At 36.0% G+C, this 24,880-nt stretch overlaps 1 protein-coding gene across 3 annotated transcripts in view; it reads left to right on the top strand.

Moving 5' to 3' along the window:
- TFDP1 (transcription factor Dp-1) overlaps positions 1–23,564 on the top strand; it is a 46,514-nt gene extending 22,950 nt beyond the window's left edge. The window contains exons 4-12 of one of the 3 annotated variants that reach the window (XM_074150443.1): positions 7,408–7,511; positions 11,551–11,672; positions 12,984–13,149; positions 13,345–13,491; positions 17,048–17,116; positions 18,690–18,841; positions 19,616–19,782; positions 20,383–20,464; positions 22,228–23,564. In XM_074150443.1, the coding sequence (XP_074006544.1) occupies positions 7,408–7,511; positions 11,551–11,672; positions 12,984–13,149; positions 13,345–13,491; positions 17,048–17,116; positions 18,690–18,841; positions 19,616–19,782; positions 20,383–20,464; positions 22,228–22,375 (1,157 nt within the window). In that variant the 3' untranslated portion in view covers positions 22,376–23,564. The remainder of the gene's footprint in view (positions 1–7,407; positions 7,512–11,550; positions 11,673–12,983; positions 13,150–13,344; positions 13,492–17,047; positions 17,117–18,689; positions 18,842–19,615; positions 19,783–20,382; positions 20,465–22,227) is intronic. The other 2 variants (XM_074150529.1, XM_074150610.1) reach the window with 2 other exon arrangements.
- Positions 23,565–24,880: the final 1,316 nt, after the last annotated feature.

The raw sequence follows: 24,880 nt of genomic DNA, 5'->3' as shown, positions 1-24,880 counted from the left end.
ATGTATCTAGTGTTGAGGTTGAATGAGATTGTTGTCAAGCATTGCATTGGTCACCATATTGAGACAAGTTAATGGGTTAGGGACTTTAGTACTGTATTTCCTGCTGTCATGGTGCTTTGAGGTAGACAAAGAGGTGGAAGCCTGCCCCATTAATTCATACAGAAAACTTTTCTTTTCTTGTTATGATGTTGGCCTTGTTGTTCCAGGATGTTTCTTTTAGACATTTCTTTGGTTACCTCTTGTTCAGTGATAGCTGTTATAGATAAGTTGAAGACTTCCCTCAGCTTATTTGGTTGTGTCCTGACTGCTCTACCAGCTTTCTGTAGCTCTGAAACTCTTCCTTTCTGTGCATTATTTCCCATCTTAATCATAGATGTCATTTTGAGCTCTGCTTCATTGCTGTCCAAAGCAGGTTTCACCTCTGTCTCAGCTTCAGAGATTGTGCACCTGTTTGAACTGTGTGAAGATTTGGAGCCTTTGAGAGATTCTTCCACTCTGTAGTGGACTTTTTGGATTTCATTATTTGCAGCCTTCAAAGGCACATCTTTACTGTTGTTCCTGTATACTAGCCTGTCAAGTTGAGTAACGAACTTAAGTTTTTCCTAAGATCTGCCTTCCTTATCTTTTAGTCTCCATGATGAGCTTTCATGGGGTCTCTCATACTTTAAAAAAAAAAGAAGCCACAGAACAAACTTGAGGGTTTTGTTATATTTCTATTGCTTGATTGCTTGAGAAAGAAAACTTGTAGCCTGGTCACTGGGCAGGTTTTGCTGAAGCCTTGGAGTTGGAGTTAGCTGTGGAAGTTTCTGTGGTAGCCCAAACTGGAGAGAATGATAGTTCTGATTAATGAAAGATGTTTTAGAAGTAGCTCATCTTTTTGTAATTCTTGCTTTTTTTTTTTTTTCCTCATATCAGAAATAAATGTGTTGCCTTGAACAGAATCCAAGGAAAGAGTTAGAAAGCTTCTGTAAATCTGCAGTTCTGAATGATTTCAAACTGTGGTTTTCCATTCTGTTACGGGAGATGCAGATGCTTTGCTCTTATTGCTAGGGAAGAGCATACTACTAAAAGCATACTGAGCTGCGAATTACATGGCTGAACTAGCCATGTGCAATTTTCTTGAGTAGGATAGCTGCAAATAAGAAATAGCTAAAGATGGTGTTGTGGTTTCGCCATGAAGACAAGGAGACACCATGACTGAAGATCAGTGAGTCTAACGTAAAGTCTTCTAGAATACTACAGCAGTGTCTGTAATAAAGCCTGTGACTTGCACAGACCCTGAGGGCAATCTGTAATCTGATAACCCAGAGCTTTTCAATTGAAAAAAGAACCTTTACAAAAATTAAGTGGGCTTAAGCTGCTTCACATTTGTGTAGGAGACCCTGCTTGCTTCTTGATTCCAAAGTGGATAATTTTTCAGGCAGTTTTCTACGGTCACCAACTTGGGGTTGGGAGGTGATGCACCGGAAAGAGAGGGGCAGATTGTACACTGAAGACTAGTTTGGTTTTTGTTATTTAGGAGTTTGCTTATTCTAAGCAGTTGGTTTCGTGGACAGATTTTGAGCTGCAATTAGCTTTGTCTGTATTTGCTGTACAAAATGGTTACAGTATGGATTTTCCTTCATGGTGTTGATGTCCATTGCCCTCTCCTCCTCCTACCTCTTGTCTTACCAAAAAGAAGAAAAAAATCCACACACAAAAGACAGCCAAAACGGAATCTTTAACATTTTTCAGATAATTGTAATAGTTTTAGTGTAATCTTATATCGGTCAGTTGCATCTTAAGCAGTACAGGTACTCTGGCTTCATATAAATTCTGTTCCTATTAACTTTTCAAAAAATTCCTGAAATAAGGAATATCATGTCCCAGGTGGCACTTGGCCTTCTCAGAAGTGACAGTTACAATGGAATCTAGTGTCTGTGTTACTTCCTCAGCTCTTCTTGTTCATGGGAAGTCTCACTGATCTTTTATTGGTCTCCCAAAAGAGACTTGTTGGGCTCTTCAACTGATACTCTCTGAGTTTTGTTGAGTTATTGGTGTTGTATTTTTGACAGTGTAAGTTGTATTTGACTTGTATTGAGACTGGCTTCAAATTTGTAGCTGTCATTAAGCTAGATTCCAATTGCTCTGTTTAAAACCATCAATTTTAAAGCTTATTTTGTAATTAAGACAAAAGTTTGTAGAGTTCATAAGAGTGGTTATAAGCAGTTACACTGCAAAATGTCATCTGCAAGGTTAATTTTCTTTAGAGTTTTCTTAAAATAACCATTTGCTTAACTCCTAACTTTCTTTTGATGTTGCGGAGTACTTACTGACAGATTGGTTTGCTGGACAGAGTTTGGTTGAGACTGTTGTGGGAAGTGGTAGGAATTACTTTGCATTCTAACAAACCACTGTCTTACTGTGTACATTCTTTTTTGGGGTCGTAAGAATGCAGAAAGTGCTTGCAAAATTACCTTCTTACCAAATCCAGTTCCACCATATACAGTGTTGCTTATATGCTAGAAGGCAGACTGAGAAGACTTAATTAGAAACTGTTATCAGGAAGCTGGCTTGGTTTTTTGTTGACTTATATTGTTGCTTCGCTCCTGTTGCCTTCTCTTTCACAAGTAAAGAAAACATAAATACAGATTACATCAGGAAACGGTACAGCACCTAGAATGAATGGGATTTCTGCTCCTGAGGCAAGGAGTACCTCAGCCCAACCTTTTTGATCTGAAACACCAAATACACTACTGTTTCATGAACTGGAGCAGTCTTTTTAGAGAGATCTACTGCTTTGTCTGCAGAGGGCACTCCTTTCTCTAGTTTTAGATGTACTGTGTCTTTTTCTGTGGCATCTCAAGTTATTGAAAATGTTCATAATTGGCTGTATGACCAGTCTGTCTTACTGATAATATTCTGCAAGAGAATATTTTTTTTTTTATATATAAAATTCTTCAGTTTGTTTTCATATTCAAGCAAAGGTCTTCTTCAACAGTGTTCCTCTACATGCAGTCAGTAACCAAAGGCAGCTATTTACTGTGCGCTCTGTACGAAGAGAACACTTATCTGGAACGGTTTGTAGACAGATAAATAACAGGTTTTGTTAAAGGGTACTTCTGCTTTTGCTCTGCAAGTTTTATACGGCTTACTCTTTTATCCCGTCTGTATCATTATTTTCTGTTTGGAATTCTGGAACTTCATATTGATGAAGTTCTACATCCCTTTAGATCTGATGATTGCTTATATGTTATCAAGAGTAGTCTTCCAAACTAGCGGTGTTTGGGAGACTGAGAATTTAAATAGAAGTTACGTCCTTCTGTATATTGGTTTTTTTCTGCTTTACGTGGCCTTTTCCCATGTTTTTTGAAGTCTTTAGAATAAGGAGGAGAAGGGAAAAAGAAATGTCAGGAACTAGCAGTATTCATAAGGTGTTTGTTTTGAAAAGGAAGAAGTTAGTGCCAGGAAAACTGTTTGCAAACTTGCGATTTAATTTTTACATACTGCTATTCACACTGTATTTTGGCCACAAAGAACAGGATTATTTGGATTGCAGTGATTACTGTGAGAGTAACGGTAATTAACAAATGATTAGTAAAATTCCTTTGAGAAACTGAGCTGTCACTCACTTGCAAAGATAAGTTAATAAAATTATTTCTGCTTGTATACTTAACAAACAAACAAAAAAAACCCACACACAAAACCACTAGGAAACTAGAGCATTATGAGCCTTTGATGAAAATGTAGGTGGATATGAGAAAAACATTTTCACAACAGGTAAATGAGAAAACAGTAGGATGCACTCGAGCAGACACAAATTGAAAATATCTTTTTTGTTAAAAAAAACCCAAACAACCAAAACACTCAGGTTTTCCTTTTTTTCTTTCTTTTTTTTTTTCCTATTGTTGAGCAGTTACGCTCTTTCCTATTTAGTGTGATGTCTTCTATAGGTTGACTTTGACTTTGCTTCAAACTATGAAGTGTGTGTTCTTTCAGTTACATTTCTATTTCTTTGCCAATCTTTGTGCTGTAGAGACAGATGTGCCTTGCAGTTTCTATATAGAGCCAGGTTGGTTCAGTTGCATGAATTAATTCTTGCAGAGCACCACAGGAAGTGTTAGTGTTACTAAAAACTTTAAAGAAGCATAGTGTGTACTTTTCCCTTCACGGAGATCTCTTAGTTGCAAGATAACTATTTGTATTCATGGAATTAAATGAATAATATAAGGATGCTGGAGGCCATCTAATCTAATCTTACAATCAAACCAGGGCCGGCTTTGAAGCACAGAGCCTTTAGTGGTTGAATTTTTCTCTTTATCTCCAGGGTACCTCGTAGACAACCTGTTGCTGTGCTTTACCTTTCTCATTGTGAATTTTTTTCCTCATGTCTGGTTGGAATTTGCTGTATAGCAACTTAACGCTCTTGCCTCTTTTCCTTTTGTTGTGTCCTTTATCATCTCTGTAACTCTCCGTTTGGTAGTTGAAGGCAGTGATCAGACTCCCACAAATAACACCCCTCTCTCCACCTTAATCTTCTCTTCCACAGGCTGCACACACCAGCTTCTCCTTGTACATCATATGCTCCAGTACCCTACCCATATTAGTGTCTTTCTGATGGACTCGCTCCTGTTTGTTAATCCCTCTGTTGCACTAACAGAGCAATCCAGATACAGCTTAAAGAGCGTTGGAGTAAAAGGGTATAATCACTTACTGCTGTACTATTCCAAATGCAGCCCAGGATGCAGTTAAGTTTTTGTTAGCATAGGGGTGTACTTTTCTTCATGTCTGCTTCCTAACCACTTGACCCCTCACCGCTGCTGTTGTGTGGAGTGACGCTGTCACAAGTGCAAGATTTTTGCACTTGTCTTTGTTTACTGCATAAAAGTTTTTAAGAAACAACACAATGGCATAAAGAATAACTTTACTTTTTAAACATACTGGAAGAATGAAGTCTCTGAGTGCATCTGAAGAGTAGACAGATGATCAAGATGATTAGGGAGAGTCTCATGGCAATACTGTTCTTTATGAAATTGTCCTACTGAAGTATTGCTATAAGTTGTCCTAGGAAAAAATTGATAATGTAATTGAATAGAAATCATCATGGTCAGAGAATTATCTACCTGTGAATTCTTCAAAGACCTTGCAGTGGTACTTCTGTCCTGCTAACTCAGTGTATGTATAATTCATATAGTACCAGAAGGATAGAAGCTACGTACTCTGCACCAATTTTTGAAGGGCTCAGCTAACTGCAGATGAGTAAGTCAGACTTCTGTTAGGCCAATCAGTCAAGCGCATAACAGAGAAGTAGTAGACATACAGATAAACATGATAATGGGCAGGAGTTAACAGGGCTTTTCTAGAAGGAGGGGAAAAGGGAAGTTAGGAAGTTACATCTTTTTGAAGTCATGCTTTGAAAGAGTCAACAACCATGTGGATAAGGGTTATCTAATCAGTGCGATGTCCTTGGATTTCTTAAAAATAACAACAAAAAACCCCTGTGATTATCAAGGTCCTTAATCAGCCTGTTAAAGAAACTAAGGTGTCAAAGAATGGGACAGTCCTCCCATGGGTTAATAATTGGTGAAAACCAAACCAGATACAATAAGGACCCCAAGTGAGCTATTAGCACTGAAGAAATATCTTGAAGTCATTATAGGTTATATTATGAAAATGTAGTATTGGTGTTTGGGGGGGAACAAGTAAATTGAATTTTGATAATTATTTGGGAAGGAACAAGAAATAAAATAGAAAATGTGCTTTGGAGTTATACAATAGCATATGACCTTCCTTTGTCATGAATGTGTCCATCCCTGTCCCCTGCAAAAGTAAAGGATAGGAGAACTAGAAAGTGTATGGGCAACAAGAACTGTCAAAATTAAGGAAAGGTGATCAAACAGATGAAGCATCTTAACTTTGGGAAGCAGCTACAACTCTTCTTTTATACTGGAAATGTGATCTTCAGGTTGCTTTCTTGTTTTTAAAGCAATGAGGAGGTGGTTAAAAAAAGACGTGTTGAACTCCAGGAAGGGAAAGTTTATATCACTTTATTGCATTCTGCAGAGAGGAAGAACATGCACAAAACCGGCTGTGATAGTGATGGGTGTACTTGAAGGGACAGGAAGGCATACCAGACTTATGTTATGAACTAGATAGCTGCTGACTTTCTGAAAGAGCACTGGAAAGTTGGTAAATAATGGAAGAATGACAGGCTACTGCATCCTATTTAAATTTGGGACACTGAGAATAGGTTCTTGCGTGAAGTTTGACGTGGTATAGTAGTAGCAGCTAGGAAATGCAAGCCTTTTGGGAAGCAAGGGCTTAAATGAGATTTGAGTTGTCCTCAACTTCTGTAGTCTACCTGAATGCGCAAGAGGGATAGTAGGCATGAAGGACTTGTTAGGGCCCTTCCTGATACAACCGTTGTAAAAGTTCTTATTTATTGCTTCTGTATTGGATAATGGGGAAAAGGAAGAGGAATGAGAGTTGTGCCGCATCGTTCTGGCACCATTGACCCCTTTTAAAGTGATCTGAGGGAAAGAACCACTAAACGTCTCAACTGACAACCAAATGTCAGGTGTTTCAGCAAAATAAATGTCTCCAGTATTTTAAGACTTGTTTATCCCGTTGTTCTTCTTCTGTAGTCACTCTTTGTTGTTTCTTTTTTGTTTGTTTTGTTTTGTTGTTTTTTTTAAACTATGACATGGAATGTCAGACTGCTAGAGGATACCTGCCTTGGCATTTTTGTAGTTGAATTTTTTTTTTTACGTGGCTTAAGACTTGCTTACCTATCAATGCTGATTGTGGATAGCTTATGAACAGGAAGAGAACAGCTTTACCTGCAGGGTTGGTCTACTGTGTTGCATGTATTTTGCTCAAATATTGGATTCTTGAAAAATTCTGTTCTTTAATTCCCTGCCTTCAGCTGGGAGGGGACACTTAGAGAAAAGTTGGGAACTTTCTGTTGGAAAGACCTGTGCTAGCCAAATTTCATCTCCTGTAGACCAGGAGGGTCTCAGAAGGGTATGTCATATGCTGGGGTGTTGGGCATGTTTTTCAGGTGGTGTGGGAAAAGATTTCAATAGCCACAAAGGATAGGGATAGAAGAGGGAGGGATTATGCTGTCTATCAGATGCCCATTGCCTCTATTACTCTGCTTTGAGAGAAAAATTGGAATACAAGGAATTAAAACATGTTCATAGTAGATCACTGACATATAAGTTTACATGAGGAAGGAAGTTTGAGAGAACATATTGTGAATCTTAATTTATTTGTTGCTTCAAATGTGTAAATGCTAAATTTATATTGATGCTATAAGCAGTTCAGAGCTAGTTTCTATTTATAAGCATTGGTAGTATAGATGAAACTGGAATTGCTAAAATAATCCAATGTGTCTGACCTGAAGCTATCTACTTGTATTTGTTTTAGGGGTTGTTTCTCTATTGGCTGTTCATCCTACAGTAAATACGCTTGGAAAACAGCTCCTGCCAAAAACATTTGGACAGTCCAACGTCAACATTGCACAGCAAGTGGTAAGGAAACTTTGTGGGTTTTTTTATTGCTTTTACTATTGCTTACACATACTGTGAATCAAACTTGCAGCTTGATAGTCGGTATCGCTTGTCATGGACAGATAGTTTAAGCTTGTTTCTAATTTTAATAGACTTAAGTTAAAACAGATGTTCTTTTGCATAAAGAAATGCAAAGATGACTCTCAAATCAACACAGAGATACCTGAATATTCAGGTGGCTTTATCTTTTCCTAGTCTTGCCACTTAACGTAAGTGGCTCTTTCAGATTCTGCTTTTAAGTTTGGCATAGGTAAAAGTAAATGAAGTCCATCAGTACGTTTTTACTGAGATTGAAGTTAGGTGTAACAAAATTGAAAACAGAGCTACATTTCTTAGTGCTTAATTTGCACCATTTTGCCTAAATGCTTACTGTGAGCTTTGTGTGAGGTACATGAAATTAGAGGTTTCAAAGAATCTAATAATGCAATAGATAATACATAGGTTATGAAAAGTCATTTTTATAGTGATAAATAAATTTCCAAACAAGAAAATTCAGAGTAGTTAGGCAGGGCATTTTGAACTAGATGATCTTTAAGGTCCCTTCCAACCCAAACCATTCTATGATTCTTTTAATTTAAAATCTGTAACCAGCAAGAGGAGGAGAATATTTTAACTATAGATCATAGGCCATAATGGCACAGAGGGGGTCCCTTCCAGGCATTGTTGTGGGACTGTGTACATCCTTGAGTTTAATGTTGAAAACGAAATGTTCTTTCAGGTAACTTAATGAATCTTTTCTTAAAGTACCAAAACCAGGGGATGATAATGTAATTACGAATGTTCTGATTCCTTTTTAAACTTTCAGTAAGGAGGAAATAAATGTTTACAGCAATGTTTATATACATATAAAATTCTTGTGTCTTCCATCATAAGTTTAAATTGACAAATCCTCATCTATATTATTTATGATTAATCTTACATGGTAACATTATTAAAAAAATATGATTCCAAAGTAATAACTACTCTTAATGGTGGTTTTGTTAGTATGTTTATTGTGGGAAATTTACATTTTCAATCATAATTTCATCGACACTTTAAGTCTTACTCTGAACATACTAGCATTAATTTTTTTGTGAAAGAAGGGGCCCATGTCAGCATATTTGTATTGGCTGTTACCAGTACAAAATTAGATGCTTAGTTGTATGTCAAAGAAGAGATGGAGGTTTTGGTTTGTGTATATATAGAGACATTTTGGGTAAATTTCTGTTGACTTTACAGTTCTGAAGGGGATAGCAAAACTATATAAAAAAAAAATACCTCTAGAACCCTGAAAACTAAGAGGAGATAAATTTTCTGTCATTGTGCAAAATCTTTCATAGGAGAGTTGAGGAGCTGGCTTGTGACCCTGCTCAACTTTCTAACCTTTGACTGGTAAAACCAGGTTGCTAATACTTAAGTACTTAATTTTCTGAGCTTGTGTTCTTTGTTCAAGTAGTCTGATTTCTTTTTCTTAATACTATCCCCAAATAAGCTTTTCTGTTGAGTACAGTGGAGTGTAGTGTGTGGGCTGCCTTGCTGTTTCCCGTTTCCTGATCTTGTTCGTTATCAAGGGGCTAAACTGTAATCTTGTTCTCTTTTGCAAACAGGAAACTCAAGAGAAATAGCAGGCACCACTTTTTATTCTTTTGCTTCTCTCCTCCAGTCCTTCTGTTTTCTCTAAAACCATCCTGTCTGACTCTGTCTATAAGCTTTCATTTTAGGATGTTCCCAGTGACTCGATCCTGCTTAACTCTTCTCATTCATGCTCTTTTCATTCAAAGTCATGGTTGGTTATGAACTTGTGAGTAAAACTTAGGGACGTTAATATTTCTATTAAGGAGCCAATAATACTAATTCCTTAGAAGATTCTAAAACTCTAGGTTGTGTAGCCTTTCTTAAGAGTGATAGATTAAAGCATGTAATTCTGGCTAGTTTGCAGACATTTGTGAGTTAGAATGGTAATGCAGAGCAGGCTTTGAATGTATGAAACCGACTTCACTGTTCCATTGTAGAAATGAGCCTGTTAATTCATATACACTTCCACTTACCCCTTCGTACTGTTGAGTATTTCCAGGCAGTACTGAGGACAGGAGATGTCCAGGGTTTGCTGCTGACAAATGGTTTTGTTTTCTCCCAGCTGTAATTGCACCCCCTCCTCTCTACTGGCTTGTCTCTCATTAAGATCAAATTCAGCCTTTTGTATGACTGCACAGTCATAGAAATTTTATATGTGGCACCAGGGTGATGGTGGGGCTGCTTGTGGAATTAGGAAGGCAGGGAATAGAGTGGGACCCTCTAATTTTAGCCTCTGTGAGCAAGATGTTGAATCGTCTTCTGCAGTCCTCTGTGACTGCATCCCAGGGAATAAAAACTGGCTAACAGCTTTCTGCTGTTCTCTGTGTTGTCTACATTACTTGAATAGCATACACCCGGGTGGTTCTTGCAGTCTTTTAAGACATTTGGTGAACCAGACCAGTCAATAGCAGAACTGATAGTATTTTTTTCATGGGCAGAAAGTGAGCTGGTTCACGTGTCCTGTGCGTCCTCCATCCAGCATCCCCCCTCCCTCATTCTGTTTCCCACAATTGGAAGTCTTGGTTATGAAAAGTAGTAGAAGAGATTAGTTGACTTTCCAGAAGAATTATAAACATTTTAAGTATGGAACAAAGCTCCTGGAAAGGGGAGGAGAACCTAGGATTTTCCAGCTGTCAGAAGATGTAACAAACTTGTATGTTAACTACTCAGAGAGGTGGCGTAATATAAAGAGGCAGTATTTGGGGAAAAAACACAGCTGTTTGTCCTTCCAGGCAGCTGAAATCACAAACATCTAATAGTCACTAGACTACCTTTTGCATTCTACATTTAAAGGTTTTTCAAATTTTGGTTCATTTTAACTTTCACACATAAAATGTTTCATTTTGGGTTTTCAGTTCTTCTATTTTATTCTTGTTGAAGCTAAATTATTGAAGGTAGCCTGAGGAAGAAACTTAAAATTTTGTTGGTGAGGCAGAACGTGGCTGCAGGAAAATATAGCAAGCTTGTGGGTGCTTACGAGTTTAGGCTCATTTAATGTTTGTTTCACTTACTGATACCAGGGATGTAACATTCTGCTTCCACTGGGAGGTAAATGTACCCCCCAAAAGTGGTCATATCTTCCTGCAGATTTGAAATCTGTACAGTATCATTTTGTTTTCCTAAATACATACTCTCTAGAATGTTACATTTATAACATTGCAGAGATAAGAAACACCATCTGCAAAAGTGGGAGTTGTTCAGCTAGTTTCACAGATAAGGAGAGCACGACTCTGTGCGAATGTATGTATTACTCTGTGCGAATGTATGTGTGTGATCAAATTAGCACATCTTTAGGACTACTTACCTGTAAGCTGGAAAATCGGTCAGCTGAGTACGTGCTTGTAACATGTTCAGAATGGAATGGTTTTGTCTAATTTGATCTCACTCAGTGCAGTGATAGAGAAAGTTGGCCCTTGTTCTTTCTCACCTCTACAATACTTGTGTTTTGGTTTCAACTCTGTCGTGATAGAGACTGACTGCAGGAGAGAATTTGGCCTTTCTTACAACATCTCTGCATTTTCTCTGCTTTTACTGATTTTCAGATCTTCTTGGTTCGTGTGTTCATATTTTAACTGTAATTTACTGCAACTTTACACATAGTCTGGTAGGCTTGGGTTTTATTTCTTCCTTTTTTCCCTTTTTCTTTTGGTGGGGGCAGGGTGTGTGTTTTTTGATTTTGTCTGTTGAATAGTGTTAAGAAATCCAGCAATCATGAAAAGCTCATTTAAGAAGCATAAAACATAATTTACTTAGGGAGTGTTTTAACTATATAATCTGTAGTCTGAATGCTTTTGTGCTAGTGTGTATAAATTCAATGCATCTCATAGAAGTAGGCAGGAAAAAAAGTATTAGTGTTGTTTGGATAATGCATCATTTGAATTATGCAGCATATTAATATCTTGGAATACTTACGATCATTTTCCAAATGATTTTATATTTACTGTAGGTTATTGGTACACCTCAGAGACCTTCAGCGCCAAATACTATCCTGGTAGGAAGTCCACATACACCTAACACACATTTTGTATCACAGAACCAGACTGCTGATTCTTCGCCGTGGTCTGCTGGGTGAGCAAAATAGAAGTTACAAAGGATTAATAAATTGTTTGGAACTTTTGCTCTAAATGTTCACTGTGATAGCGTGTGTACTCTTGAGGCTAGCAGTGTGAGAGACATCCTGTTTACCTTTCCATCAAGAGCACTTCAGCATTAAAGTATAATTTATTAAAATCAGGAGTAGTCACACAAGAATGAATATGCCCTCATTTGTTGTAAAAGAAACTATATTTTCTGTAAACTCTGACAGATATTCTCACATTACTTACATTTAGTTAATTTAGCTCCTAAAAGGACACAGGAATTCATGTGACTTGAATCAGTTTCTAATTTGTCATTTCTGTTTTGTTGGTGTATTTACAAAAAAATACAGTACATTTCAGATTGAACAAGTGTATCCTGAAGTATCATTTGAAATAAGAATGTAGTCCTTAATTGGGAAAAAGTATTAGATAGAATGAATGCATTCTTTTGGTGTCTTTTCTCATTTAAGCTAGATTTTAAGGGTCTCTTGTTAAATGTAGTTGCTTTAAGACTAAATTTATCATCAGTGGCTTGTTACACATAAAATAGATTTCTACTTTGGAATTATACAGTAAAATGAGATGTAGAGAATTGAGAGGTTCCATTGCTGATACTAATTTTGTTGATACTTAACATTTTTCCTCAAGTTACAGAAAACTTTTTTATTTAAAAGATATGCAGAAAACTTGTTATACTTCTTCTATCTCGTAACTTTGAAGTTTTCATATCAACTTCATATACTGTATAACTTCAAATCTGTATTTTAGTGATGGTGTAATGTACAGTGAGTTCAACCAGTATCAGACTTCATCTGTTCAGTCAGTATCAAATACTGAATAGAAAAATGCTCAATCAATCTAATTTTTTGTGGCCAAACTAGATGGGATGTTTAAATTTAAAAAAAAAAAAAGAAAAGACAAAAAAGTTACCTTCTGTAATTCACTTTTCATATTTTAGCATATATCCCCCTATCCCTTCTTGTCTTGAAGATTTGAAGGTTTTCTTTATTGACTTCTTCAAGAAATATTCCTATTGTTAACTTATTATCTGCTGCTGGAGCTAGCAGAGTTGCCAAAAGAATGAATTTATACTGTGTTTCAACATCAAGGTGTTAGAATTGTTAATTGTTGTAAATTGTAAGGGGGAAAAAAATTACAGGAAAAAATGTTGGGAAGGGGTGAGAAACAGAACAAAAGGGAAGGCTTGTTTTTTTACAGCAGTGTGCCTGTATTTGAAAAAGAGACATTAAATATTCCAAAGTTCAAATCTTCTTAAAACATATATTATACGTATATTTAGGAAGCGGAACAAAAAAGGAGAGAAGAATGGCAAGGGTTTACGTCATTTCTCTATGAAGGTTTGTGAGAAGGTACAAAGAAAAGGAACCACCTCATACAATGAGGTGGCAGACGAGTTGGTTGCAGAATTCAGTACCACTGATAATCACATTTCACCAAATGAATCAGTAAGTATATGGGAGGTCAATTACATGTGAACTGAATGGGGGAAGAGAGATCTCTTTTGAGACTTTTGTATTTCTTTTCCTACTGCTAAATGAAACAGTTCAGACATTACCTGAGTTTACCCATTTACTGTCATAGATTTATTTTCAAATATTTTTGTCACAGGTATGTTTTTGATTAATGCACTATGTCTACAGCAGGCTTATGACCAGAAGAATATTAGACGACGTGTCTATGATGCCTTAAATGTCCTTATGGCCATGAACATTATCTCTAAGGAGAAGAAGGAAATTAAATGGATTGGTCTACCTACTAACTCGGCTCAGGAATGTCAGAATTTAGAGGTATATGTATTAGGAAGTCCACAGTGGCTTTGTGTTTGAGTAAATGTTTACAGCTTTAATATGTTCTGATACAAGATGTGCATGTCATCTTCTGAGATAGCAAGGTAGAATAGTGTGATCCCTTTTGACTTCTCTTATTTTATTTGTATTCGCAGAACACACATGTAAACTTCCAGATGGCTTAAATTTATATTTTTTAATTCTTTAGTCAAAAATACAGCGCTGTCACAACTTTTACAGTATATGTGAAGTGGTTTTGAGTGGAAGTTAATCAAACTGAAAAATTAATGTGTATTTCCAACGTTGCAATAGTGATGCTCAAGAGACAGGAAGATTATTTTCTCCAGATGCCAGACAAATAATACGTCTGTGATGATAGATGTTTCATGTAGATCAGTATGTATATGCATTGTTCCTTCCTTGTTGCTGCAGGTCTTGTGTATTTCTGACATTTGTCTTACATGAACGTGTCAGACTTTTTTACTGCATGTCTTTGGTAAGAAATACAATGTTTTATACTGAAAGGCATTCGTAAATTCTGGCAGGATTTCTTTTTTTAGTATCCTGAGATTTGCAGGGTAATAAGATACCAAGGTTTACTGAAGTCAATTCACTTTATTAGAAAAGAATAAATACAAAGTCTCATTGTAAATAAGTATAAATTCCCTTCATCAGGACTGAAAAATCAGTGTAGAAGCTGACAAATTGGAAAAAAATGTTTTGGAATCTGTCTACAAAGGGCTAATTCTATGGAGATTTTTGTTTGATAGTGATAATTGATTTTCCAGTTAGTACTGTAATTGCTATCTAGATGAGGAAAATATAAGGTATCTAGTCAATCTGAGTTTTATTTAAATATTTATCATCTCAAGTGAAAATTACTACTTAAGGTAAGAGAGTGATAGTTGGGGCAGAAATAGCCAGATGAGTATGGAAGGTGAAGTGATTTGAAGATGACAGTGCTGCATGCTGAACGGGGAACCAGCCAGCTGGAGAGATTTTAAAAGCAGATCTCTTTGGATCTATCTCACAAAGTATGGCATTGCCAGTAATGTTGGAACAAAAGAAAAAGAAGTGTGGCTCATTCAGCTGAGTTTGATTTCATGCTTGATAATGTCCTAAAAAAGGGTAGGATAGTATTAGTACTGAAGTAAAAAAAGCAACTTAAAATGTAATAATGCACAGTGAAGGTTCATGCTTTTAAGATGGGAACAGTGATAATTTCTGATACCAAAGTGAGAACTTCTTAATTGGATGTCACAAGAGAAGGAAAGGGTTCTGTTAACCACTGGATAATTGAGCCACAAGTGTAATTAGAGTCTTGAAAATAGCAAAAATCCTAAGATGTGTTGAGCTTACTTGAGGAAATTACAGGATTCCTCTGTTCCCCATTATTGCTTCATGAGTATTTTAGCTCCTGTTTCTGCAAGCTCTGTTGACATTTAAATGACTAGTGCCATTACCTGACAAGTTTTGCAATAAGATTCTTTTTAATGAGTTTGTGGAGGCTAGCATTTAATTTGTGAAATTAATAAACTTTAAACTTTTTTTACTGTTCCATCTGATATTGCTTACCTTCACCCTTAAACTGTTGAAAAATCAAGCCAAATAGTTTATAAGGGAACACAGGATTTTGAGGGGTTCCCCATCAAGACTTAGTATTTTAAGTATTTTTAAACCTGTACTTTGTGTGTAAATTAGAATATTAGGTTTGGTAAAATATGTCTTGATAATGCAAAAAGAGATGGTGTGGGGCAGTTAGTAAGGTCTGTATCTTGAAGTAATATGGAAAGCAATGTAATTTACATTTATGTGACAGAAAATATCTCAGGTGAATTGTGGTAAGTTTTTGAGAAGGGTGGTTATTTGACTTAATTTCTAAGGCTAAATTATAAGACTTGGTCCTACTTTTTTTTTTTCCTTTTAAACATCATGCCTTTTTGGAGCTTTTTCAACTGTGTACACTTCTGGGTTTGTTTTTTTCTTCACCAAAAACAAGCAGAAAACTGCATTCATGTGAATTTTTAACTCCAGTCATTTTCTTGTTAGTTGCTTATTTTAAGGACCGAAGAACAAAACTTGACATTAGTCAGGCCGCTGGTCTGTCTACCCAGTATCTTGCCTGATAGTAGCAATTACCTAGGAAGGAGGATGAGATGTAGAGAAAGTATTTAGTGATGTTTTCTCCTGTAACTTGTGGTTCAGGCATAACCTGAGGCAGATACAGTATCTGTCTATCTAATAGCCCTCAATTAAGTTTTCTTTCACAAATTTTTACTTTGTACAAAGTTTGCTTTTAATATTGAGTTATTTCTGGCAGTGAATTTCGGGTGCTTCTTAGGAAATAACTTTGGTTTTGAACATACTATATTTAGTTGATATCCTCTGATTTTTTATTTTTTATTTTTTTTTTTTTTGATTGAAAGTGATGTTGACATGGTCATTCCTTATTCACTTTCTCTATCCTATTCATGGTTTTATAGGTATCTCCCTTGTTCTTCCCATTATTTCATTCTCCTTTCTGTAGAGTCCTAGTTTATTCATTATTTCCTTGTATGGAATATGTTCTGTACCATTGATTATCCTGATTGCTCTTTCATAATGATCTTTTTGAAATGGGAACACCAGACCTACAGAATTCAAGATGTAAACATTTTGGTTCATACACTAATGTAGTGATAATTTCTATTTTGTTCTCTGTTCCTTGCCTAATAATTCAAATTTTTGGCTGCTGCGGTGTACTGAGCTGATGGGTTTTGGAGATAACTGTGATTTAAGATCTCTACTGAATGTCATTTTATTTCTAAAATATGCATGGATGGGATTATGTTTTCTCACACATACCACATTACTTTTACCAAAAATAATTTTGTTGATATAATCAATCAATGCTGCAAGACACTTTGAGCGTGCTTTATGATGAGCTCTCTTTTTTGCTATGCCAGGTAACCCAGCATTGTCAGCAGATTCTGTCACCTTGCTGTTCATCCCCTTATTCTGATCCTCTACAATTTGAATAATAGTCTGTAAATTAAGTCCTTGTGGGAATCTGCTGGTGAGCTTCCTCCACTGAGAAAGCTGTTTATTTCCTACTGTTTTGTTTCCTACCTTCGATGTTATTATTTACTATGTATTTAATACTGCGAGGACGTAACCATGGTCTCCATAGCAGCTTCATTTTTTTAAGCATCTTTGATGGATCTTCTCCAATAACTCAAATATCAGTAGACTACATCAGGTGGATTCTTCTGGTCTACATGCTCTGTCTCCTTGAGAATTTGGATAACTTCTGTTTGCAAAGATGTTTTTACCCTCTCCCTGATATATTGCACTTTATTCCCCAGTGTTTTAATTCTGCTCTTTGTTACAATTTCTATCAGTAGTACTGATGTGAGTCTTGATAGTTAGATCTCTAAATTATCTGCAGAACCTTAATGATTGACATCATATGTCCTACCTCCAGTTTTCTGTTATTGAAATGATTTTAAGGAGAGAAAATGTTGATATAAAGTGCTATTTAAACCAACAAACTAACAGATCATTTTTCTGTCTTAAGGTGGAGAAACAGAGAAGACTTGAAAGAATAAAGCAAAAACAGTCTCAACTACAAGAACTCATTCTACAGGTACAGTCAAGGTACTCTTGTCTATAGGGCAAGGTAACTTATATCTGTATTCCTGTTGCTTTATCCCAGTGAGGGATGGGAAACTTCTAAACAGACTAGAGGTGAATTTCAGGATAAGGCATATGCAGTTTTAGTGTAGCACTGTAGTTTAGCTGGGACCATGCTATTGGGGAAACCAGCAACTTTCCATGAGTTATGATGAACTCTTTTACAGTGTCAAGTACATCTAAACAGGATTTATGCTGACAGGAGCTGTAATTCATACTGTACTCTCTGAATTTTCCAACTCAGTTCTTGTATCTAGAATGGTTTTCTGCATTAGAGTCTGTAGATAAAATTATGTGACGGAAAAGGACATTTCTCATAATGCTCTGTTTCTTGCCTTTCTGGAATGTTACTGCCCCCGCTGTGTAAAGTGGCTTAACCGCTGTGAAAGTTGCTGAACTCCTTCCCAGATTTCCCTTAGTAAATACTGGGGGAAGCTGTAGTCTATCCCTTAAGTCACTGTCCTGCTGGTTCACTGGAATGTATCCCTTAGTAGCTGCATTTGGAAGAAATTCTTTACTGTGAGGGTGGTGAGGCACTGGAACAGGTTGCCCAGAGAAGTTGTTGGGGCCCCAACCCTGGAAGTGTTCAAGGCCAGGCTGGATGGGGCTTTGAGCAACCTGCTCTAGTGGGAGGTGTCCCTGCCCATGGCAGGAGGGTTGGAACAAGATGATCTTTAAGGTCCCTTCCAACCCAAGCTATGATTACCTACACAGCAGGAATGAGAATGTCAGGGAAGGTATGCAGAAAGTATGTACAGACAGCTGTGGGACGGCAATCTCAACAGCTGTCTGATTTTTATCAGCCTCTGTGTCAGTTTTGGATTTTGTTTTTAATTCCTGATTATTGTATTTTTCTGGTCATGGAATCAAATAATTTTTCTTAGTTTGGTGGCTTACTGTAAGGTTTATTACTTGAGTTTCAGTAGTTAACTTGAGTTTTTAGTTCTTAAAATCGCTAATCTTTAAAATATGAACATTCTATACTGAAAAGCAATTTTGGTAAGATGTGAGAGTAAAGTCACTCATCTTAGCTGAGTAATTCAGAATCCTAATGTTAAACATTCAGATCCCAAACATCAACTGTTTTTTAGCATATAATTTCAGCAAAAATATAGTATTAATCATTCAGCTGTTCTTGTGGAGTGCAGTAGCTAGCAGGGGGTAGTGAACAGAGTGGAAGTAGGATGGTGTATGAAAATTCTTTTTTCCAGTCATTGTTATCTCTTCATTCTGTCAAGGATCTGTCCAAGGAACTGTCCTGATGTAGTTATTAGAGTGTGCGTTTATTTTTATTTTTTTTCTCATTTAAGTTTTACTGTGTTGTATTTTTCAATACTATCATTTGCGTCTTTTCTTGCATCCTAACATGCAGGAGTATGGTGAATAATGTGTCTTTTTCCACATTTGGTTGCTGCAACCATTGCTGGTATTCTTTATCTGAGGGATTTTATTTATTTATTTGTTTGTTTGTTAACAGGATCTTAAAGGTTTAGTTCATACTTTCATATCACTATTGCTTTTTCTAGCAAATTGCCTTCAAGAACCTCGTTCAGCGAAACCGTCAAGCAGAACAACAGGCAAATCGACCGCCACCTTCCAATTCTGTCATCCATTTGCCATTTATCATTGTGAACACCAGCAAGAAGACAGTGATTGACTGCAGTATTTCAAATGACAAGTGAGTTAACAAAGGTTTCTGTCTGTTTTTTGCTACAGCTAGGAGTTTTATGTCCATGCTAAAGTGTTCATCTAGATTTGTTAAAAATTAAATACACATAAATTTAATTGTGTCTTTTGTAGGCTGAGAATATGCGTTTCAGGTAAAACTTATTCGTGTTGAGTAGAAACAGAGTTTTATAGAGCTTTTTAATAAATAGAATAATTGGGTTCACATTTAATACCTTATTTTAGACTTGCTATCTAGAGATGTTAGAAGCAAAGTAAAGCAGCTCTGCTGAAGTTTTATATCATGCTTTACCAAGTAGTGTTTTCCTTTGGCTTTAACATGATGTAGTGCAGCCAGCAGAATTGAAAATGGATTTTGCTTTCAGGACTGATGTTCCCTAATTTTAGTTCAAAAAGCTGGGTTTTTCATCTGTTAAATAAAAGCTGTGAATGTAGCAGTGGTTTCTCCTTGCATTATTGGCTTACTAGAAAAGCTTAAAAACATGAAAAATTTACACAGTAGGCAGAGGAATGGGAGTAAAGAAAAAATTATCAAACATGCAAAATGTTTAATTTAAACTGTGTTAAACCTGTTAATGATTTAAATGGTGTGTATAATTACAGTTTTATTCACTTGCTATCACATACATCAATCTTGAGAAATGTGATTGCATAATGTGATGTGTTGCTAACATTGTGTCTTGAGTTTTTGAAATGCTGCAATTCCTTAGACTGGAAAGGTAGTTAAAGTAATTGAAACTAATTGAAACATTTTTTTCCTCTCCAGGTTTGAATATCTATTTAATTTTGACAATACTTTCGAAATTCATGATGATATAGAAGTACTAAAGCGAATGGGAATGGCTTGTGGGTTAGAATCTGGAAGCTGTTCAGCAGAGGACCTAAAAATTGCAAGGAGTTTGGTTCCTAAAGCTCTGGAACCGTATGTGACAGGTTAGTTACTCCAGGAGTTGTTTTGTTTTCCTTCTTATTGTGAGACTTGAGGAAAAAACATGAAAATATCTACCATGAATTAATTTCCACTGGTTTGTGGTGAAGATTTCTAACAATTTCTCAAATGTATATGCTTTTTAGTGTACCTTAGGGAACAAATAACATAAAGATTCATAGATAATGGGCTGTTGCTTTTTGCAGAACCATGTTTTGCATTATACCACACAAGTAGGTCTTTGTAGTGTGTAATTCTTTTAAGAATACAGTATTTATAGTTGATTCATGTGCAAAGGCAAAAGGTAGTAAGTGCAAACATGGTCATGGCTTCATTTTATATTGTTTTAGCATTTTCATTATATAAGAATACTGAGGACATCTGACTTGCTCACTTTAAAATGTTTTTTTAATGTATTTTGAACTTTTGCTGTTGCGCTAGCTTCTTGGTTTTTAATTATGCTATTTTGCATATAGTACATAAATATATTTTGTTGTTTTGGTTGCAAGACTCCTTTTCCGGACTTCAAAAGGATTAAGCATTTCCACTGAATTAGATGAGTGTGTTTAGAAGTATTCTTGAAATACATATTGTTTGTTTTGCAGAAATGGCTCAGGGATCAATCAGCAGTGTATATGTCACATCTTCATCAGGTTCTGCATCAAATGGCACAAGATTTTCAGCCAGGTGAGATGAAAGTGTCAGTTAGTTTTTTATGACTGTGATCATCAAAGAAACTTAATTAGAGATTAAATACTTCATGAAACAAGTTCTGTTTTGATTAAATATGGTGTGGATATGTGTTTACGTTTATTCTCAGACACAGCTTTTCCTTAAGTAGTGGTGGTTTTGACAGGTGTCATTAAAGAATTCTTTTCCTCTATAGTGGAAAAGGAACTGATTAGACTGGTGTTAATCTTGAAAGTATTATTTTTATTTAGTGTGACAGGAAAATAGATATTTCCCTAAAGCTATAGTATGAGCAAGATTCTCTGTTGGTCATCAGTGTCTGACTTAACAAGGGCTTGGTTTTAAGCAGCATCAGAAGCTGGTAGAGTGATAAACTGTAACTTCTATTTACCTTTTTGTGGACATATGTCATTTCTGAACTTAACTATTATTTTTCTCTTGCTATATAATATAGTTCTCCTTATGTAGTCACTACTTGCTAGTTTTCTGCTGTTGCATTAATCAAAAAGGTGTCCTTCTGTGAGCTCTAGTAAGTTGTTAAATGAGTCAAATATCATTGAAATGTTTAACATTGTTAACAAATATTCGAACTGAGCACGGTGATTAGCTGAACAAATTATCAGCAAGAGCGTTTGTCTTACTGGATATGTTTCCCTTGTGAGGTTCTAGGGTGTGTTCCTGCGACTTCATTCTGTGTGATGATAGACCATTGAATTAGCTTCATACAATAACAGTGTGCATGATTGACTATATGCATTAACTGGATTAAAAAATGACTAGCGAACATACTTTTGAAAGCAATTCTTTAATGATTAATGTCTTTCAAGTTGGTCATACTATTTCTGTGATTTTTAGGAAAACATTTTCTCAAGAATTTGTGACCAAGTTTAATAGTTTATCAAACTGTTGAGAAAGTAAACAACAAAAAAGATGATGGGCAAAATAGCAAGTAATAATGGAGGCAGGAATGTTCTGGGTCTTCTAAATTGAAATACTTCTCAGTACAGTTAATTCCTCTAGGAACAAGACATTTCAGACCACATCTACAATCTGTGTGTGTATTTTGGTAGGGAAAAAAAAGGAAAATTCAAGTAAGAAAGTGGATACTCTCTAAATCTACTTGCTGATCCAGGAGGTGAATTTTCAGTGTAGGGATACTCTTAACAGAGGGGAAGTACGAGATACCGAAGAGGTTGTTTGGTTTGTGGTTTTTGTTTTTTTGTGGCTTTTTGTTTTTGTTTAATTAGAAAAGAGAAGCATAATGAGAAAAAACCAATTTCAATTAAAAAAGATAGTGCATGTAACAATGATAGTTTGCCATGTAATAACAAGGAATGAAGAAGAATCTATTAATTCCTCGATTTTCCAAGTCTTTGAATCAAGATGAGTGCTTCTGAAAGACATGATTCACTTGTGATGCAAGTGTCCAGTGCTACATAAAAATATTAAAGGGCTTACATGGGTGTGTAGCCTTAACACTGAGTGTACTTTAGAAGAAACCTGGAAAGCATATTTCTAAGGTGCCTGTGAAGGGATTTAATCTTTATATTAAACCTGAAGCAGGAACCATTTCAAAATTACTTGAACCATTTCTGCTTTTGAGAAACAACTTGGACATATTTAAACAGTTTATAAAGCAGCAGTGACAGATTCATTAAAGGAATGGAATAGATACAGGATTATATTTAAGAGCACAGTAGACTGGGAAATATCATTAAGGAATGCCAACTGGTCTCTTTTTTTTTTTTTTTTTTTCCCAGTGACTTTTCCAATGGTGGAGATGGGATGTTGGCTACAAGTTCCAATGGATCTCAGTACAGTGGCTCCAGAGTTGAAACACCAGTTTCTTATGTTGGGGATGACGATGATGATGACGACGATTTTAATGAAAACGATGATGACGACTGATGCCCTTTGCTTGTAGACTATTTTTTGTTAAAATTCAGCAAGCTTCAGGAATAAATTGTTCTAGGGAGAAGTTTCTCAAATTACTTTGCCCCATCCCTCAAGGAGAATATTGGTAAGCAGTTCTGAGTTTAGAAATTGCACCTCTGATAAGCAAACAAGGATTGTTTTATGTAGGATATTTTTAAATGTGGTGTGGATGTGTGTTTTTGATACCAGTGTGTTAATGCAGAGCCTTTATTTACTCTTGTTTTAGGGGGTTTTGGTTTGTTGGTTGTTTTTGTTTGGTTGGTTTTTTTTTTACTTGAAGGAAAATGGATTTTGCCCCAGATGTTCTTGCGAAGTTTGCTAAAGAAAATGTAGACACATCATTGAGAAATAAAATGCTATCCTTCTGTGGAAAATGAATACACTGAATGGCAATTTATTTGGAGTGTATTTTGATTATGCCACTTTTTGAGGGATAGTGAGCTAATGTAGTAGTGTTTTTTGTTAATCACGCAGTGTCCAAAGAACCAAACAAGAAAGATACGTCCTACTTTTTTACATGTTAAATTCCAGAAATGTTGTTGTGAACTTATTTTCCCTTAAATTATATCTAACATGATTCCATCAAGTTTATATACTTTTCACTGTATGTTGGGACATAAGAATTACAAAGTTTTTGGCAAATGTTTACTGCCAGTTGGTGCAGCTATATAAAATGTCTTGAAGGTTTGGAATGATTTATTGCTTATGGTAAAATTTGCCTGATTTCTTACAGGCAGACTTTGGAAACTTTTTATTATATAGTTGTTTACATACTTATAAGTCTATCATATAAAGACATGTACTGAAACAAATGTTTGTATTTGTTTCATAAGCATCTTCCTGTAATCTATTATAAAGTTGAAATTAAATATAGAGAATGTTTTAAGTTTTTTAACTCAAAATTTGTCAATCATTTTTAATAGTTCATTTTTATAAAAGGAATTTCAGGGCAGGTGGTAGTCTTTTTAAATTTATTCACAAACAATTAACTGCACAAATACTGTCAGCTGCCTATTCTAAGACAGTAGTCTTTTTATTGAAACACAAATAAACTTTTCTGTAATATTTTATGGAATATAAAGAGACTATAATTGTTTGACTTGTTTAACCTTGGCACTGTTAGTTTTTATTAATAAAACGCGCATGGGCATTTTTAACAAGCTCTGTGGTTTTTCTAATTTTAGGATTATTGTAGAACATTTCATTTCCTCTCATCACAAGACCAAGTAGTAACTGTCTCAGGATACTGCATCTATGCTACAGAGGGCCCAGATTTTTTGCCTTGATTTAGTAATTTGTCCTAATATTAGTAATTTATTATGCAAATTAGTAATTTATTATGCAAAAAGCAATATCTTACCCTGTATACTCTCTTCTTTCATGTCACCTTATTTCAGTCATGTTGCTCCCCAGTGTGTCAGGCCAATCTTAGTACTCCAATCCAGCTTCTCTGTTTAAAATCCCACACTTACTGTCCTGACTTTCCATCTCATATTCCTCAATCCTGGCTTTCCATCATACATTCCCATGTCCTCAAAACAGGTCTTCATCTACTTTCCATATACTTCCACCTTAAACCTTTTTGTGAGATCACCTCCTCTGCTCTCACCCTGAAGCACAGGTTACTGAGCTGCCTCAGTCACTCTGCTGGCTGTTAATCGGAGCCAGGATTTGTTGCTTCCACATACTCCAGGGAGTCCCTGCAAAGTGTTAATTACTGCTCTGTCTGTGGTAATGGCTCCTGGATGCAATTAAACTCTGTGGTAAATATGAAATGTTATGTTGTTTTTTTTCTTCTGTGGTAAGGGGACGTGGGTGTATGCTACGGAGCGGTTGATACGCAGTGAACATTTTCTAATTGTATAAAACCTTGTAATATGAGTGAACCAAGCAAATTGCTTAATTTTATGTGCCTTGGAAAACAATTAGAGGGGTCGCGAATTGAATGCTTTGTTTCTCACTGAAGATGTCATTGTTTGCAATGCTAAAGCTAGAGGCAAGGTTCTTGTCCTGGTTGAGACAGCTGATCCAAATTATCTTTGCTGTTGAATGGCAGTTTTATCTGCAGAGTCCAGCAATAGTTATCAAGGAACTTTTGACAGTCCAAGAGGATTATTTCAGTTTTCCCTTAGTTCTAGATCTCCAGTGTATGATCCAAGATTTTCCTGCAAAGGGTGAGTACAGAGATGTTAGGTAAGGAAGGCTGAAAGCATTTGAGAGTTTCCTTTTGGTTCTTATCAGTGGAATAGACCTCCAATGAGACACGGTCAAGCTGGGAGTGAAAGTGTGGCAAAAAGTACATTTCAAAAGACATTAATTTGCTTGCTTTTGCTGATGAATATCTGAAAGGGAATTTGAGAGTTTAAACAAGCAGCATTGGAGTGGTTTGGGGAAATGAATATTTATGATTGGACTTGATGATCTTAACGGTCTTTTCCAATGTAAATGATTCTAAGATTCTGTGACCTTTGTTTCAGA

The sequence above is a fragment of the Numenius arquata genome, chromosome 1 (assembly GCF_964106895.1).
Source record: "Numenius arquata chromosome 1, bNumArq3.hap1.1, whole genome shotgun sequence".
Lineage (NCBI taxonomy): Eukaryota > Metazoa > Chordata > Aves > Charadriiformes > Scolopacidae > Numenius > Numenius arquata.
This window is presented reverse-complemented; position numbering and strand designations above follow the sequence as displayed.